This window comes from Physcomitrium patens, chromosome 12, assembly GCF_059467195.1.
Source record: "Physcomitrium patens ecotype Gransden chromosome 12, ASM5946719v1, whole genome shotgun sequence".
NCBI lineage: Eukaryota > Viridiplantae > Streptophyta > Bryopsida > Funariales > Funariaceae > Physcomitrium > Physcomitrium patens.
In genome coordinates, this window is record NC_143421.1 from 8,589,607 (window position 1) to 8,603,084 (window position 13,478).

At 40.9% G+C, this 13,478-nt stretch overlaps 1 protein-coding gene across 6 annotated transcripts; it reads left to right on the forward strand.

Annotated features, from left to right (window-relative positions):
* The first annotated feature begins 285 nt into the window (after window positions 1–285).
* Window positions 286–11,223, forward strand: LOC112289683 (uncharacterized). 6 transcript variants are annotated; one of them, XM_024535106.3, is made up of 23 exons: window positions 286–659; window positions 1,853–1,993; window positions 2,456–2,737; window positions 2,931–3,455; window positions 3,855–3,955; window positions 4,140–4,402; window positions 4,702–5,251; window positions 5,440–5,485; window positions 5,663–5,755; window positions 5,929–5,984; window positions 6,603–6,765; window positions 7,439–7,656; window positions 7,871–7,934; window positions 8,063–8,233; window positions 8,432–8,462; window positions 8,712–8,941; window positions 9,124–9,198; window positions 9,381–9,455; window positions 9,575–9,994; window positions 10,211–10,282; window positions 10,511–10,552; window positions 10,722–10,784; window positions 10,984–11,223. In XM_024535106.3, the coding sequence occupies exons 1-23, from the start codon at window positions 564–566 to the stop codon at window positions 11,092–11,094; spliced, it is 3,888 nt and encodes a 1,295-aa protein (XP_024390874.1). In that variant the 5' UTR covers window positions 286–563; the 3' UTR covers window positions 11,095–11,223. The 6 variants fall into 6 exon arrangements, with proteins under 6 accessions (XP_024390874.1, XP_024390873.1, XP_024390875.1 ...); XM_024535105.3 differs by having other exon boundaries at window positions 287–659; window positions 5,437–5,485; XM_024535107.3 differs by having other exon boundaries at window positions 287–659; window positions 5,437–5,485; window positions 10,220–10,282.
* Window positions 11,224–13,478: the final 2,255 nt, after the last annotated feature.

Genomic DNA, 13,478 nt, shown 5'->3' on the forward strand with positions numbered 1-13,478 from the left:
GGGACTAATCATGCCATAATCCTAAATCACGGAGCTCGGAGTACGGGAGATGAGATACGGATGAACGAGGACTCAAAACCCCATCCACGATATCATCCATCACCTCTAATCCATCCACCCTTACATCTATCATTACATCCTTTCACCATCACACCGATTACTCTATCCATCCATTGTTTCATCCATCCTGTGCCCCAACACGCGCGCCAGGTGCTACGGTTGCGGGCTTTGCATCTCCCGGCATAGAAAGGGGCCTTGTCTCCGTCGAGTCAGGTGGTTCGTTGGGGCCGAGGTTTGAGGGCGAGAGAGCGAGGGTTTGCGAAATCATACATAATCATCGGTCAAAATTTGCGGGAGGAAAACCACTAGGAACACAGACGAAGCGGATGTCAGTTAGTCATCGGAAGAGTGGCACGGTAGGAAAATGATTTGCGAGGCTTGAGGAGTGATCAGGGTTTGGAAAATAAAGGGAAGAAAAAACAAAAAATACAGAAACACGGAGCGGGAGGAGGAAGAGGAAGAGGAAGAGGAAGAAGAAGAAGAGGAGGTGGAGAAGTAAAAGTATGGACCAGTGGGGGATGGCGAGAGCTGCTGCGCAGCCGACACAGCAGCAGCAGCAGCAGCAAGTGCAGCATCAGCAAGCGGCTCACGTCCCGCAGGTAAATGCCACAGGCTATGCGTCGGAATTTTTCGAGAGTTTTTGGAGGTTTTGGTGTTTTTCAATTTTAGATTGGGAGTGTCGGGGTTGGAAGTTTGGGGCTTTGTGAGGAGTGTTTTTTTGATGGCATTTCGAGAGGAGGGTGGAAGGTGTTGTGGAGAGGTTGAAGGACGGCCTAGGGAGCGATATTTTGGTGTTGATGTGGTAGGGTATTGCTGGTGGGAGTGACAACTTGGGATTAGGAGGGAGTGATTGAATTGAATTGATCGTGGTGTGGAGGAAAAATAATATTAGGCTTTCCTCCCTTTAATATTCAAGCGCTTAAAGTGATACTGCCTAGGCTGTTTGGTAGGTTAGGATTGGGACGAGCTTCGTTGAAACTCTTGTGTTTCTTGGAGTGGACTGTATTAGGGTTTTTGAAGACAGGTAGTCTGCTGCCTGTCAAATCCGAAACCGTGAATGGATGGAGGAACATGTTTTGGGTGCATTATTTAGGGTTTTCAGGCAGTTAGTGTACTTTAAGCGACACTTCATGACAAATCGTGGTATAAGAGCATACATTAAGGTGCAATTATGATTGGCTAATCGGCTCGGGAAAACCTCCTTCTATGGGTTAAGAGAACGCCCTAACTTAAGCTTTTAGGCTGTAACCTTGGTATGTCAGCTACACAGGCTGCAGTCTGAGCGTTTTTAGAATCAAATTTGCAGCGTCTTCATGTGTATGTTTTATAGTTTAATGTTATTACAATTGTTTTATTTCCTTCCCGTGATTACAAATTTCAGTTATGAAAGGAACTCCTTTTATATTTTCTGCCAGTTTATTAATCTAGCTCATTTCGGTCTATCAAGGTGAGACGATTTTGTGTGCTTCCAAGAGCAGTGCTGGATAGGTGTTTTACACAGCAATATTGTCCATCATGGCACCAAGATGAACAATTTGGCACAAAAGCTCTAAAATCCACCTACTCTTTTTATATAGGCCTGAAAAGTGTGTGCATTTGAGTTTTCTGAGAAGGAGTAAACGTGCTAGGTTGTTCTATCACTACTTAAATGTAGGAACGGACCTGTCTGGCTTTGTTGTTCCATTTCCTATTCTCTATTTCTTCATGTTGCTAAAGTTCGAGGATGTTGTGACACTAGACTATAAACTCGTGCAATTTGCTTCATTTAATGCCTCCTTGTTTTGTCCTGCAGCAAGGGGTCGCCTCACAGTATTCTTACTCTGCTAGTTCATATTCGGGACAGCAAGTAGTTGCTACTGCCTCTGCAGCAAGTGCGGCATATGGGCAATCACAAACGTATGCCCAGCAAGGTTATACCCAGCAAGCCTACCAGGTACTGGATTCTTTCTGGTTGATGACTCATGCATTTACACGATCTTTCTTGATAAGTATTACCTCTCTATCCCCTGATTGCTGAGTGTATTGACGTATGTGAGACTCGTTCGTCTGATTCCTTTGAGTTTCACTATGTACATTGTTTTTGCCTTTGATTAATTTAGTTCTGTAGCTTTTGCAAGAAGCAAAGGCTTGTTTTAGACATTGTTTATTGGTGATCTAATTAGCACGGTCTTGTTTGTAGTCAATGTTTACCAATTCTTGAAAGCCTTTTTTCAATTGTGTTCACCGCAAATTTGGCTACTCGCTCTCTGATTATTATGTGCCTCGCGACGAGCAGCCATTTTACGCGCCGCTTCAAACATCGACTTATTCTGTAGGAATTAAACTCGGTGATTATTTCCTCATCCTTTATATCGATCATTTAGGTTTTTTATTGGTTTTTTTGACATTGTTTCAGCAACCAACTGCAACTTCCGCCCAAGTAGGTTATGCAAACACTGCTACATATGGTGCTCCTGCTGCCACAGCTCTGCAGTCGGCCCAGCAGCAACAGGTGGCCTGGTCACAGCAAGCCGCTGCGCAGGGTGCTCAACAGGCTGATGCTCAACAGGGTGTCTATGGTCGGACGTCTGCCGGTGTAACATCGGTGCCTTCTAGCGGTGGATCAGCAAATGCAGCCAATCAGTACGGTGGTCAGTATGGAGCTGTTTATGCTGGTCAACAGGGTGCTAGCCAACAGGTGAGATTGATCTCCGCTGATACCTCAGTGGCAAATGGAAAGCTTGAAGATATTTCTAGTAGTAAAGTCGTAAATCTTTTTTCTTAGTGATGCCATTATTCACCAAGTTTATGATGTTGTGTACATCATGTGGATGTCTGCTTGATTGTTGGAATCAGCTTTTATTACTGGTCTCAAAGACATTCATTTGCAGGTTCTAGGGACAAGCGGTCGGTCTACAGAAGACTATCAACCACAAAGTGTCGGTAACCGCGGCTCAACAGCTTATGGTGCACCTCAAGATAGCAGGGCTACCATAGGCAGCGGAGCTTCTTATGTGGTTGGAAGCGCGCCTTCCGTAAATGCATCTGGTGTGTACGGTGTCACAGATAACTCAAAATATGCCGAAGTATCCAAGTATGGCGAGGCTCCCAAATATAGCGATATTGCAAAATACGGAGACAATGCTAAGTATGTTGGCAGTACTTCAACCGCAGGATATGCCGGAAAGGCCAGTGAATATGGAGGAGCTACTTCGCCTACGGGTTACAACCAGAAGACGACATCAGACCAATTTGCTGCTAGCTATAACATGAAAGCTGCTGATTATGGGATGGCAGAAAGAGGTCATTTTGGACAAGCGCAGAATGCTTACGGACAAGCTGGGACCCGAGTGGATGCTGTTCGAGGCTACCAGGATGCCCATGCTGTTACCGCTAGTTCTATTCAGCAAAGACAAGTAAGATCCGTTTATAGAAAGCTGGTATTTTTCAAGGACGGCGTAATTATTCGTATCAAATTATTATCCTAAATCTTGAACTCACAAAACCAAGTTGATTTTTTTAACAACACAGTTGTAACTATCCATTGACTTCTATCAACGAATAATAAACCAGAAATGGAGAATGTAATCGCAACATTCTGGTTTTGTGATCTGATACACCAGCTTTTAGATCGGTAAAAAATTAACAAGTGGTGGTTGTCCTCTTTTATGACGTAAATTTTCTAACGACAGTACAAGGTCTCAATATTTCATGGAACATCCCTTGGAAAGAGATTCATTACAGTCAAGGTTTGCGAAGCTCTGTCATTTTTCCTCTCTACGTGCGTAAGTCTTGATTGCTCTGATTAATGACAGAGTCAGCTCCTTCTACAGCAGCAAGCTCTGCAGGCTCAGCAACTGCAAGCTACCATGGCTAACCGCGGAGATGCAACCTCGCCCCTGGAGGGTGCTACACGGTTAGTGAAGGCTCTGCTCTCAGCTGATTCTAGCATTGTATATAGATCTCACTTTCTCTGAATTGTGGTATAGAGCACTTACTGCGCACAATTTCAATATATAACTTAAATCAAATCTGGTCATATGGAGAGAATACCAATCGTAGATCTGGACTCACTTTTCGTTAATTGTATGGTTGTCTAGGGCTCAAGGAGATTATCTTGGAAGAGGAACTGCTGTACGAACAGGTGGTGTTCAGGATTACGGTGGCAATGCAAGGGGAATGTTAGGTGGAAACTACGGGGCCAATCGTGCCGAAGCAGAACTGGTAGCGCAATACGGAGGCGCTGGAGGACGGAGTGTTGCAGCTGATCCAAGAATTAGCGCTGGCGGTGGTGCTGGTTATGGAAGCAACCAACAAGCCTCAGTGTATGGGGGCATGAGTGGTGGTCGGGGTCCTGGCGGAGGTACTTTATTTTCCCCAAATTTCTACCTCTTGTTTGTCATTTAGGCCAAAGATTTGGTGTTTTGTTCAGGGTCTAATGGCATAACACTTTTGATCAGTTACTTTAGCAGTATAATAGGCAAATAGGTCAGTTACCTTCTTTGGCTGATATATTGTTCATTCTTTACCACGGTTTTAGATAGACTTCTACGCTTGTTTTACGCTCCTCTATTAAGGTATATTATTTACGAAATCGCAGGAAGACATTAAGAAACTGCAAAGTTGATAGTTTTTTGGACAAATGTACGGGTGGCTTGGCAGGACAAATGTATGGTGGTCACAGTGCACCTGCAATAGGCTATGGCGGTGTTCAACTACCTCCAGGGCGTGATTACAGTGCTGGACGTGGAACCGGTGGAGGGGGTTTCCCTGTGCAGAGAGAAGGAAGCTACGGTGGCGGTCGCTCTGAACGTCCAAGCATCGGAAGCAGTCGTAACGACGATCGTCGTGATCCACGCCCTCCATTCCGATCTGGAGGCGGTGATCGACGCTACGAAGATGTTAATCGCCGTAACAGTAGGGATAATATGCCCAGGGATAGTATTAGCAGGGACAGTAACAGCAGGGATAGAGGACGAAGCACCAACAGAATGCAAGTAAGTGGCGGTAGGGGCCCACCTGGAGGTGGAGGACTCTACGATCGTGAGGATCGAGAAAGAGGAAGAGACCGTGATAGAGACAGGAGGGACGACGATAGGAAGAGGGATCGTAGTCCTGGTCTACGGGCTTCTTACGATCGCAAGATGTCACCAGCTGGTGACCGGGATGATCGGAGTCGTAAAGAGTCACCACGGCGGGATACCTCCTACAAGTGAGTTTACACTTCTTTTTAGTTCAATAACGACTATCATTCCCTCATGTAAAATTCGCGAGCATTTTTTTAACCTTGGCGTTGGCTTTTAGATGTTGAAAGTGCACACTCATTGCAGCTGCACTTTCATTAGGAATGTAACAATCTATTTCGACCTCTTAGACTTATTTGACTACTTTTTGCAGCAGGCACGCATCCCCTTCGAAGGAGAAAAGGAGGGAGTATGTTTGCAAGGTGAGTATCTCTCTTGCTAGGTTTTCCGTTAATCATTACATTTTATGGAAACGAATGGTTTTTGGTATACCTTCCTGTCTGATTGGACAGTATTCAATGTGATAGACAATTTATTACTGATATTGTGAATGAAAAAAGCTAAATGTCTGGGTTTTGTGGTGATTGTGATGGTTGTAGATTGAGCCGTACAGTTTAGTAGATTTGGAAAGAGACTACTCATCCGTTAGCAAGCGGTACTCCAAGCTCTACGTGGTGCCTGATTTCTCGAAGGTAATCTGCTTACATTAGATCGAATCATTGTTCTGAAGTGTTGATTTTAATTACCACGTTTCAATGATAGTTCTTGTTGTGCTCATGTTTGTGACAGTCGATGTGTCTACTTTTGCTTTTTGGAGAAGAAATTTTACGATACTGCTGCTCGTTTGCTGCCACTTGTTCTGCAGGTAGTGGCTTGCTGGGTGAACAGGGACGTGGAATTGCCTATCAACAAACCAATCAGGTCTAACATTTATACCCTCGGTTCATTACTGATGGAAAATTACTGTTTCTTCAAGTCCTTTAAGTTGGCTCCAGAAGGTCAGCATGAGTTTGCTTGTCCATTGCCTTCAAAGTCAGGTCTGGATTGGATATTTGCGGGAATTTTTGAAGGTGCATGCCTGCGCAAGCCTTGTAAGTATGGACAGCTACGCTCTTCGTATTTATGGAGCTATGTCTTTCCTGCCACTTTCACAGACATGGGGCACCCCATTTGTCAAATGCGTGGTAGGGTTCATCTCGTGTTTTCATGGTCGATGCACGGGGAATTTCACAGGGTGCTCTTTTCCATGAAGCTCAAATCGTACATGGCACCATTGATCTTCGTGATTTCATTAAATTTCCAGGGTCAACTCACCATAGATCGTCTTAATATAACTTTCAGCAATTCAATCATGTGATAATAACCGAAGGCTGCAAGACTGGGATGAAAGAAGTAAAGGATCTACGCTCGTAACTGCAGCAAAGTAGAGTTGGGGAATCGCTGAAGCCTGTCACAGCATGATAACGCTTTTATTGTCAACCCCCTGGGTCTTCTGTCATGACACATACCAACCGTGGTCCTGGAATGGGTTTGCCACAGCTTTGAGCACGATGCTGTAGACATAGAGGATGAGGGCGAGTCCAATAAGGAGGCCCCACCAAATATCTTCGACAAAGCGATTCCTTCTTCGGCTTCGGCAATTACTCCCTCTATTCCTACTTCGTCTAAGCCGGCGCTGCAAACTACCGTATGGAACGCAAAGGTAAAAACGGGACAGAAGAATGAAGTGTGTCTTGACAGCTACTGGACTCTGGTGCGATCAGTACACCAGCTTTCAGTAACCACAGTCAACGCATTTGTCGATTTCATAAGTGGTGTGAAGGGAGATGTGTTCTGCAGGGTTTTTATGCTTCCGTGACGCAGCTCTGAGCCTGGCTGCTTCTCAGGATTTTTGAGACTTGCCATTCGCTTTATTCACCTCAGTTATTGTGCCTTTGAAGATGCGCGAATTCTTATTTCAGACACGGATGCTAACATTTTCTATTTTTAGAAATGACGCTTTGAGCAATTAGTAGTTACTGGTTCTAAATTTTTATTTGTGTCTATTGAATTTTGGACACATGAAAGAAGTACCTCGGTTTTGGCTTTGTACTTTAAGAGCTCGCAGGTGACGAATGTCTTTTTGTGGTTTAAATTAGCCCTCTCAAGTCTTTAAATCCATACAGCATTTTCTGGGAAGCATGCTTTCCATTCTCTTGGAGCTTTTCATCACACGTCAGCTCAGAGAGCGGTTGGGATGTTGTGCACCCATAATATTATATCCAGCTTGTCGCCTATTTTTCTACTCAAGCCCCTTTTCGTAGGGTACGTTTTGCTCATGATATGTTGATAGCTTTCTCATTTGCTAATTTCGCCATCGGTGGGGATTGTTGCAGGTCATGCTGATGAGTGGACTTAACTATGAAGCTTATGCGGAATTTCTTTCAGACAAAAGCACTGATGACAAGCCTGCTCATGTACATAATCTACTCAAGTTTGTAGCTCTAAGAAAAGACCGGAGTGCAATTATGGCTGCTGGTGGGCGCTGGGACGAGGAACTCGATGGAGGTGATCCAACAAATGGTGACAGTGCTCTAATAAAAGCTGCTATCAGGTTGACTTTTTGATCAAGAGTGCCTTGTAAATGCCTCTTCATGTTGTTGTGTCATAATATACTTGATATTTCCTTATTGTTGTCCTGTACTTCAAACATTTCCTGCAGCTGTTATCACTCCTGAGTGTTTGTTCCGTTGAATTTAGTTGTGAAACGTCCGGATTTCTGCCGGACTTATGCGCTCAGCTGATTCTAAATCACCTAATTATTCCAGATGTACAAGGGACTCTACGCAACTGGATCTAAGTGGATGCAAGAGTTGGAGTCGCATTGTAGAGGTTCTTCTACACAATCATTCTCCATCCGTTCTTGATAGACATATATATGTGGTAGCTGACCAGCAACCTTGTTACATTCTAGAGGTCATTCGTCATATTGACTGGATTTTGCGATTCTTTGCATCCAGGTTCATTATGAAAGATTAGGAGAAGACGGGCTGCCGAGTCATAAAGAGATCACAGTGATGTTTCTTCCAACAATTAGTGACTGCGTTCCATCAATTGAAGCGTGGCAAGCACAGTGGAAAGCTAGGCAACAAGCCAAAATAGAATCTGAGTCCTCAGCAAAGAAAATAAAGGTGAATTTTGAGGTTTTTCAGTTGAGTTCAGAGCATGGGGCAGACGCGTTGTACTTGAACTTTGTATCGACAATATTCACTTAATAAGATTCCTGAATTTTCCATTCGTCACAGTCTATCACTTTGGGATTCAGATTCGTAGACCCTTTATATTGAAATAGCTGACTTGAGTTTGGGGTTATCAATTTGTGCTCTCAGGACGCATCAGAGAAGAAGATGCCAAAAGAAGGTATCGATCCTCTCTTTGTTCACTGATGTGTATTTTTGAAGTTCGAGAAGTTCGCTTCAGGTTTTGTGAGTGAGAAGGGATGGATTGTGTAGGATTTTTTATGAAAGTAATTCTAATTATCATAAATTTACTGATTAGTGCTTCGGTCCTGTGAAGGAACGCTCTTGAAGAATTTATTGTTCTTTTAGTACAAGCCATTAAATTTCCTGATATAGTACTCACCCTCCGTTTTAAAAAATAAAATAACAGGTAATTCTAACGGTGTTAAAAGTGGAAAGGAAGCATTGGGGGTGACGGAAGACGTATCCATTTCAGAAGGTAAGACAGATAACGGCGACAAGTCGGATGAAATTCAAGCTAAAGCAGAGAATGAACCTGCGAAGGTCGTATCTGAAGAAACCAAGGAGGTTCTTATTGCTCCAGAAGAAATTCCTGTGCCTGGTCTAGTGCTCACAACTAGACGTTCAAAGTCATCTAAGGTAGAGCCGTATGCTATATACCTGTCAGGGATGGTCTCCGATTGTGTGTATTTTCGCTAATGGAATACATATCAAGTACCTATCAACTCTGTCCTCAATGTCTACCCGTAATAGATATTTCATCTAGTGATATAAAAATGATTGGTCATACTGAATTTTCGTTTATGCTGTTAACAAATCAGATGCGTTCCATGACTATCTCTCTTGATGGGCTGCTTGATTATGACGAAGAGGATAGAGAAGAGTGTACTTTTGAGGTAATCTTTCTTGTTTACTGCTACTTCAGCATTCAAATCAACCGTTAAGCTTGGTTCTCTGAGAAATGGATGTTGTTGTGTGTCATCCAAGTACGATAGTAAATTTGCTAGAGTCCTTTTCGAGTTTTTCTCATTCTGAAGTTGCAAAAGTACGACTAATATGTAAACTGGATGTCCATTAGCTTTCGTTATTTGCGGAGGCATTGCAAGAATTACTACAGCACAAGATGGGAAGCCGTATTTTGTCGAATTTGGAGGTAAATTATTGCAGTACAGACCAAAATTGGTGTTTTGGTGCACTTTGATGTTTTCCAAGATTGCTGTTTCAGCTGAGTAATGAGTACGATTACTTTGTCATTGCTATACTTGCTGTCAGGCCATACGAGAAGGGTGCGTCGATCGGAGGAAAGAGGAGAAAAAACGTAAAGTTGAGAATGAGAAAGAAGTGGAAGTAGAAGGTTCATCTTCACAACGGAAGCGCAGCAAATTTTCAGATAAACCAGATGTTGTGGAGGTGAAAGCTGAGGTTGATGTGAATTTTAATCCAGATGTAAAGATGGATGTAGAGCCTCTCAAGGTCACCGAGAAAGTAGAGGAGAATGGAACTGGGGGCTTGGAAATGGAGAATATCGAAGTCAAGGTGGAGTCTGATGCGGTCGACCCCCAAGCTGCTACTCTTGTAAGTGCCGAGAGTGTTGTGAAGACATTAGAATTAAATGGTACCGATGATGTCCAAGAAGTTCTCAAGGATGCGGAAATGGCACAGTCTGCAGAAACCACTGAAAGACTAGTCGAGGTATGTTAATGCATTAATGAGCTTCTGTATGATGAGCAGAAGCCTTAAGTCCTCCGCATGTTCGTTCGACACTGTTAGTGGGAAAGTGACATGCAACTATTTAATACGATTGAACATTTTGGCCCTATCCGACCTTTCCGTATGATCAATAGGTGGAAACATTGTTTTGAACATGGAGCAGTTTATTTTCAAGATGCATGATTCATTTCAAAATAGGTTGTGCAGGATGAGAAACTGGAAGAGCGAAAAGTGGAGAAGAAGGTTGTAGTAGACCAAGAGCTTCTACTGGTGAGAACTACTAAATCCTGGTGTTTGCTAGTGGATGCATTTGTCCTGAATACTGCTGAATCTTTTCAGCTTCAGGCTGTTGAATTTTACATTCGTGCCAAAAGTGGTCGAAATTACACCAATGTGATAGAAATCTCATCTTCATGTTGACTTACTAGAATGTCCAATATGAACGCTCAAAGTTCAGATGCTTTCAGCTGTCTAAATTTTTACATTCACTGTGTGCAGGCCTATCGATACTTTGACAAGAATAGAGTAGGGTATCTTAAGGTGTGATTTTCTCACTGTAGCCCTCCTTCTGATGCAGCAGCATTTACCGTTTCTCTGGACATTGCCTAATACATAGGTCAAGTGAGTTTATAATTAATTTTCTTCACTTGAAAAAGACGTTTTCTTCCTCGATGTTTATCTTAATCAGCTTTTTGCAAATGTCCTACAGTCCGATGATTTACGACGCCTTCTACACAGCCTTGGGAAATTTCTGTCGCACAGAAACGTTAAGGTATAGTACTATCTTCTCGGAAATCTGTCATCCATCTGAACTTTAATCAATTTTGAATTAGCGTTTAAAAACTGGATATGACCAGGTTATTGTTGTATTTTCTTACGCTAATTTTATTGCTACCTGTTTTGAGTACGAAAACACTATTATTTTCATAGCAGTAAATATTAACCTATGTCATGCATCCGTGGATATGCAGGACATTGTTGCATGTGCAGTCACAGAGAGCAGCAAGTCTAGCCGTGACGATCGTGTTGTCTATCGCACCTTCACTGAGAAAGAAGTAGAAGTTGATGTGGAGTCTGTGTGAAGCATACCATTTTTGCGCTAGCTTTTGTCCTTACAAAGGATCTCTTCTTGTCATATTTGTGCAGCTGGAGGACCATCGATGTTTTAATTTCTCTTCAAGTAATTATTATGCTTCTCTACTTTAAGGACACTCGTGCAGTCAACCGTGTGGTTGGTCATTGATGTCTTTGGATAATATTCTCATGCCAGTTCTGTATTCGATGTTTGTGCTTCTTTGAAAATCATCGAGCAAATGTTGACCATGTTGAAAAGTCTTCACACTTGCAAGTGGTAGACTAGGCTAAGCCTTCTTCACTTAGAGCTCATAGCTGATGAGATATCTCCAAATTTTAGATCAACTTACTTTGGCTGCCACTGTGCATGAAGACCTAAAAAGTGACAACTACGGAGGTAGTTTATGTTTTGTGTGATGTGTCGTTGTGCGTGTATGTTTTGGGTTCTAATCCCAACCTACTTGCAAATCAATCTTTATCTTTTTGGTAACTTGACCTTAAAATAGATAATCTCGTTGCAATCATCTTTCACCTTCATGTTGGTTTAGTGAGTATAGATGTAGGTCTTCATCTCTAAGGAAACTCTTTAATTTCACTTGAACTTATTTCTGGAAGCATGTAGATCATTCAACCACTTTGGCTTAACTCTAAACCTGTAGTTGAGTTAAAAAGCAGATTTGATGTTCATCCTGCCTGACTTCTCTCTCTTTGCATTACTTTGATCGATTGAGTAGCAAAGTATACTTTCTTAGGTTCTAGCCCTATATAAATTTCTACATTAATTTGATCTTTTTAATTTCCCTATATATATATATTTATATATATTCATACATATACACAAATGTATATATTTCTTTTCTCTTCTTTACATTATGATGTAAAAACAGATACCACAATGAAACTGGTTGTTCTGATAAAAATTCTACATACAAAGTGCATAATGTAATTTTAATATGCTTACTCATGAGCACCTCAGAGCTAAAACCACATGACGTCATCGTCATGACACCAACTCCCAAGACGCATCTTCATGGACCCCAACAGAGTCAATTTCGTAGTTTTTACGATGTTTGAGTATGTTTTGGGTGTATGGAAGGGTCCGACATTCCATCCTCATTCAATTACCTCATCTTGGTTACTGATGACTTTCTTCATCTTTGTAATGAATGTGCCTTGTGATGACTCAGCAGAGAACTGTGCTGTGACAAGTGGTGACATGGATGATTGACACTTGGAAGGTGGTGTGAAAGGACCAAGGAATAGGAACAAATTTTATCAAAATCTCGCCCTTGTTTTGCATTTATTTTTAAACTAAATAATGTATGATAACTTTTAAAAAAAAATGTGAAAAATAAAATAGATTTATTTATAAATATTTTGTATTTATATAATAAATTTGTCTAAAAATTTGTCCTTAAATACATTATTAAATATTGCTCAAAACTTTGATATAAGTACTTTTGTAAATGAAATTGTATAATTTTTTATTGATTGGCTTAAAAGATTAATTAATTTATTTAAAATTTTAGCTATCTAACTAAAAAATAAATCAACTAACACATGTTCAGTTATTGTCATAAACATGCATATTTATGTAGATAAAAAGTGCTACATAGAAGCTAAATGTAATAATTTTACATTATTATGTAGCAAAGCTTCTTGGAAGCTTCATAGAGGCATATTTGACTTTATACATGTATATAGTTGATTGATAGATTTGAAACTTGACCAACAAATTAACCACATATTGTATGAATTGATAGCTTATAGTACAAGCTAACAATGTGGCATTCATATAAGAAACTTATCTTTCAAGTTAAAACATATGTCTTGCAAATTGAATACATATCAGAGGTCATTGCAATGTAGCTCCTAGTTAGATAGTATATTGAGAGGCAAGAGTGAAGCCTTCTTCATTCTTATCAATGCCTTTCTTGTCCTTAGGCTTGTTTCAAGACTTTTTAGTCTTCTTGCCTTAGCAATAACCATCTTAATTTAATATTATGCCATCTTTTAATGATAATCTAGTCTTTTCAAGTAATATAGGAATATATTGATCTTTTAATTCTTTAAGATTTATATCCTTAATAGTTTGAAGAGAGTGCTAACTCTTTATCTTTTTTTTATTTTTAGAAAAGAATAGAATATCTTACTTTTATTATTATATTTTAAAGATTGCTTATTATCTACTTTTAAACTAACATTTAATTTTTAACTATTGATTTGCAACTATTGCAAATCTTTACAAGCTTATTAGTACTCTTAGTAGAAATTTCATATATTTTCAATGTGAATCATAGAGATAGTATTTTGATGTTTATGGAAGATGTCAATATTGAAGTTTAAAGTCTATGCTTAAAAGTTGTGCAATTAAGAGAAGCAAGTAGATTAA

Bases quoted from the DNA above. Each gene is read 5' to 3' on its own strand.
- LOC112289683 (XM_024535105.3), top strand. From the start codon at position 564: ATGGACCAGTGGGGGATGGCGAGAGCTGCTGCGCAGCCGACACAGCAG. The intron at 660-1,852 runs GTAAATGCCACA...TTTGTCCTGCAG, and splicing joins AAGCGGCTCACGTCCCGCAG to CAAGGGGTCGCCTCACAGTA. The intron at 7,935-8,062 runs GTTCTTCTACAC...CTTTGCATCCAG, and splicing joins GTTGGAGTCGCATTGTAGAG to GTTCATTATGAAAGATTAGG.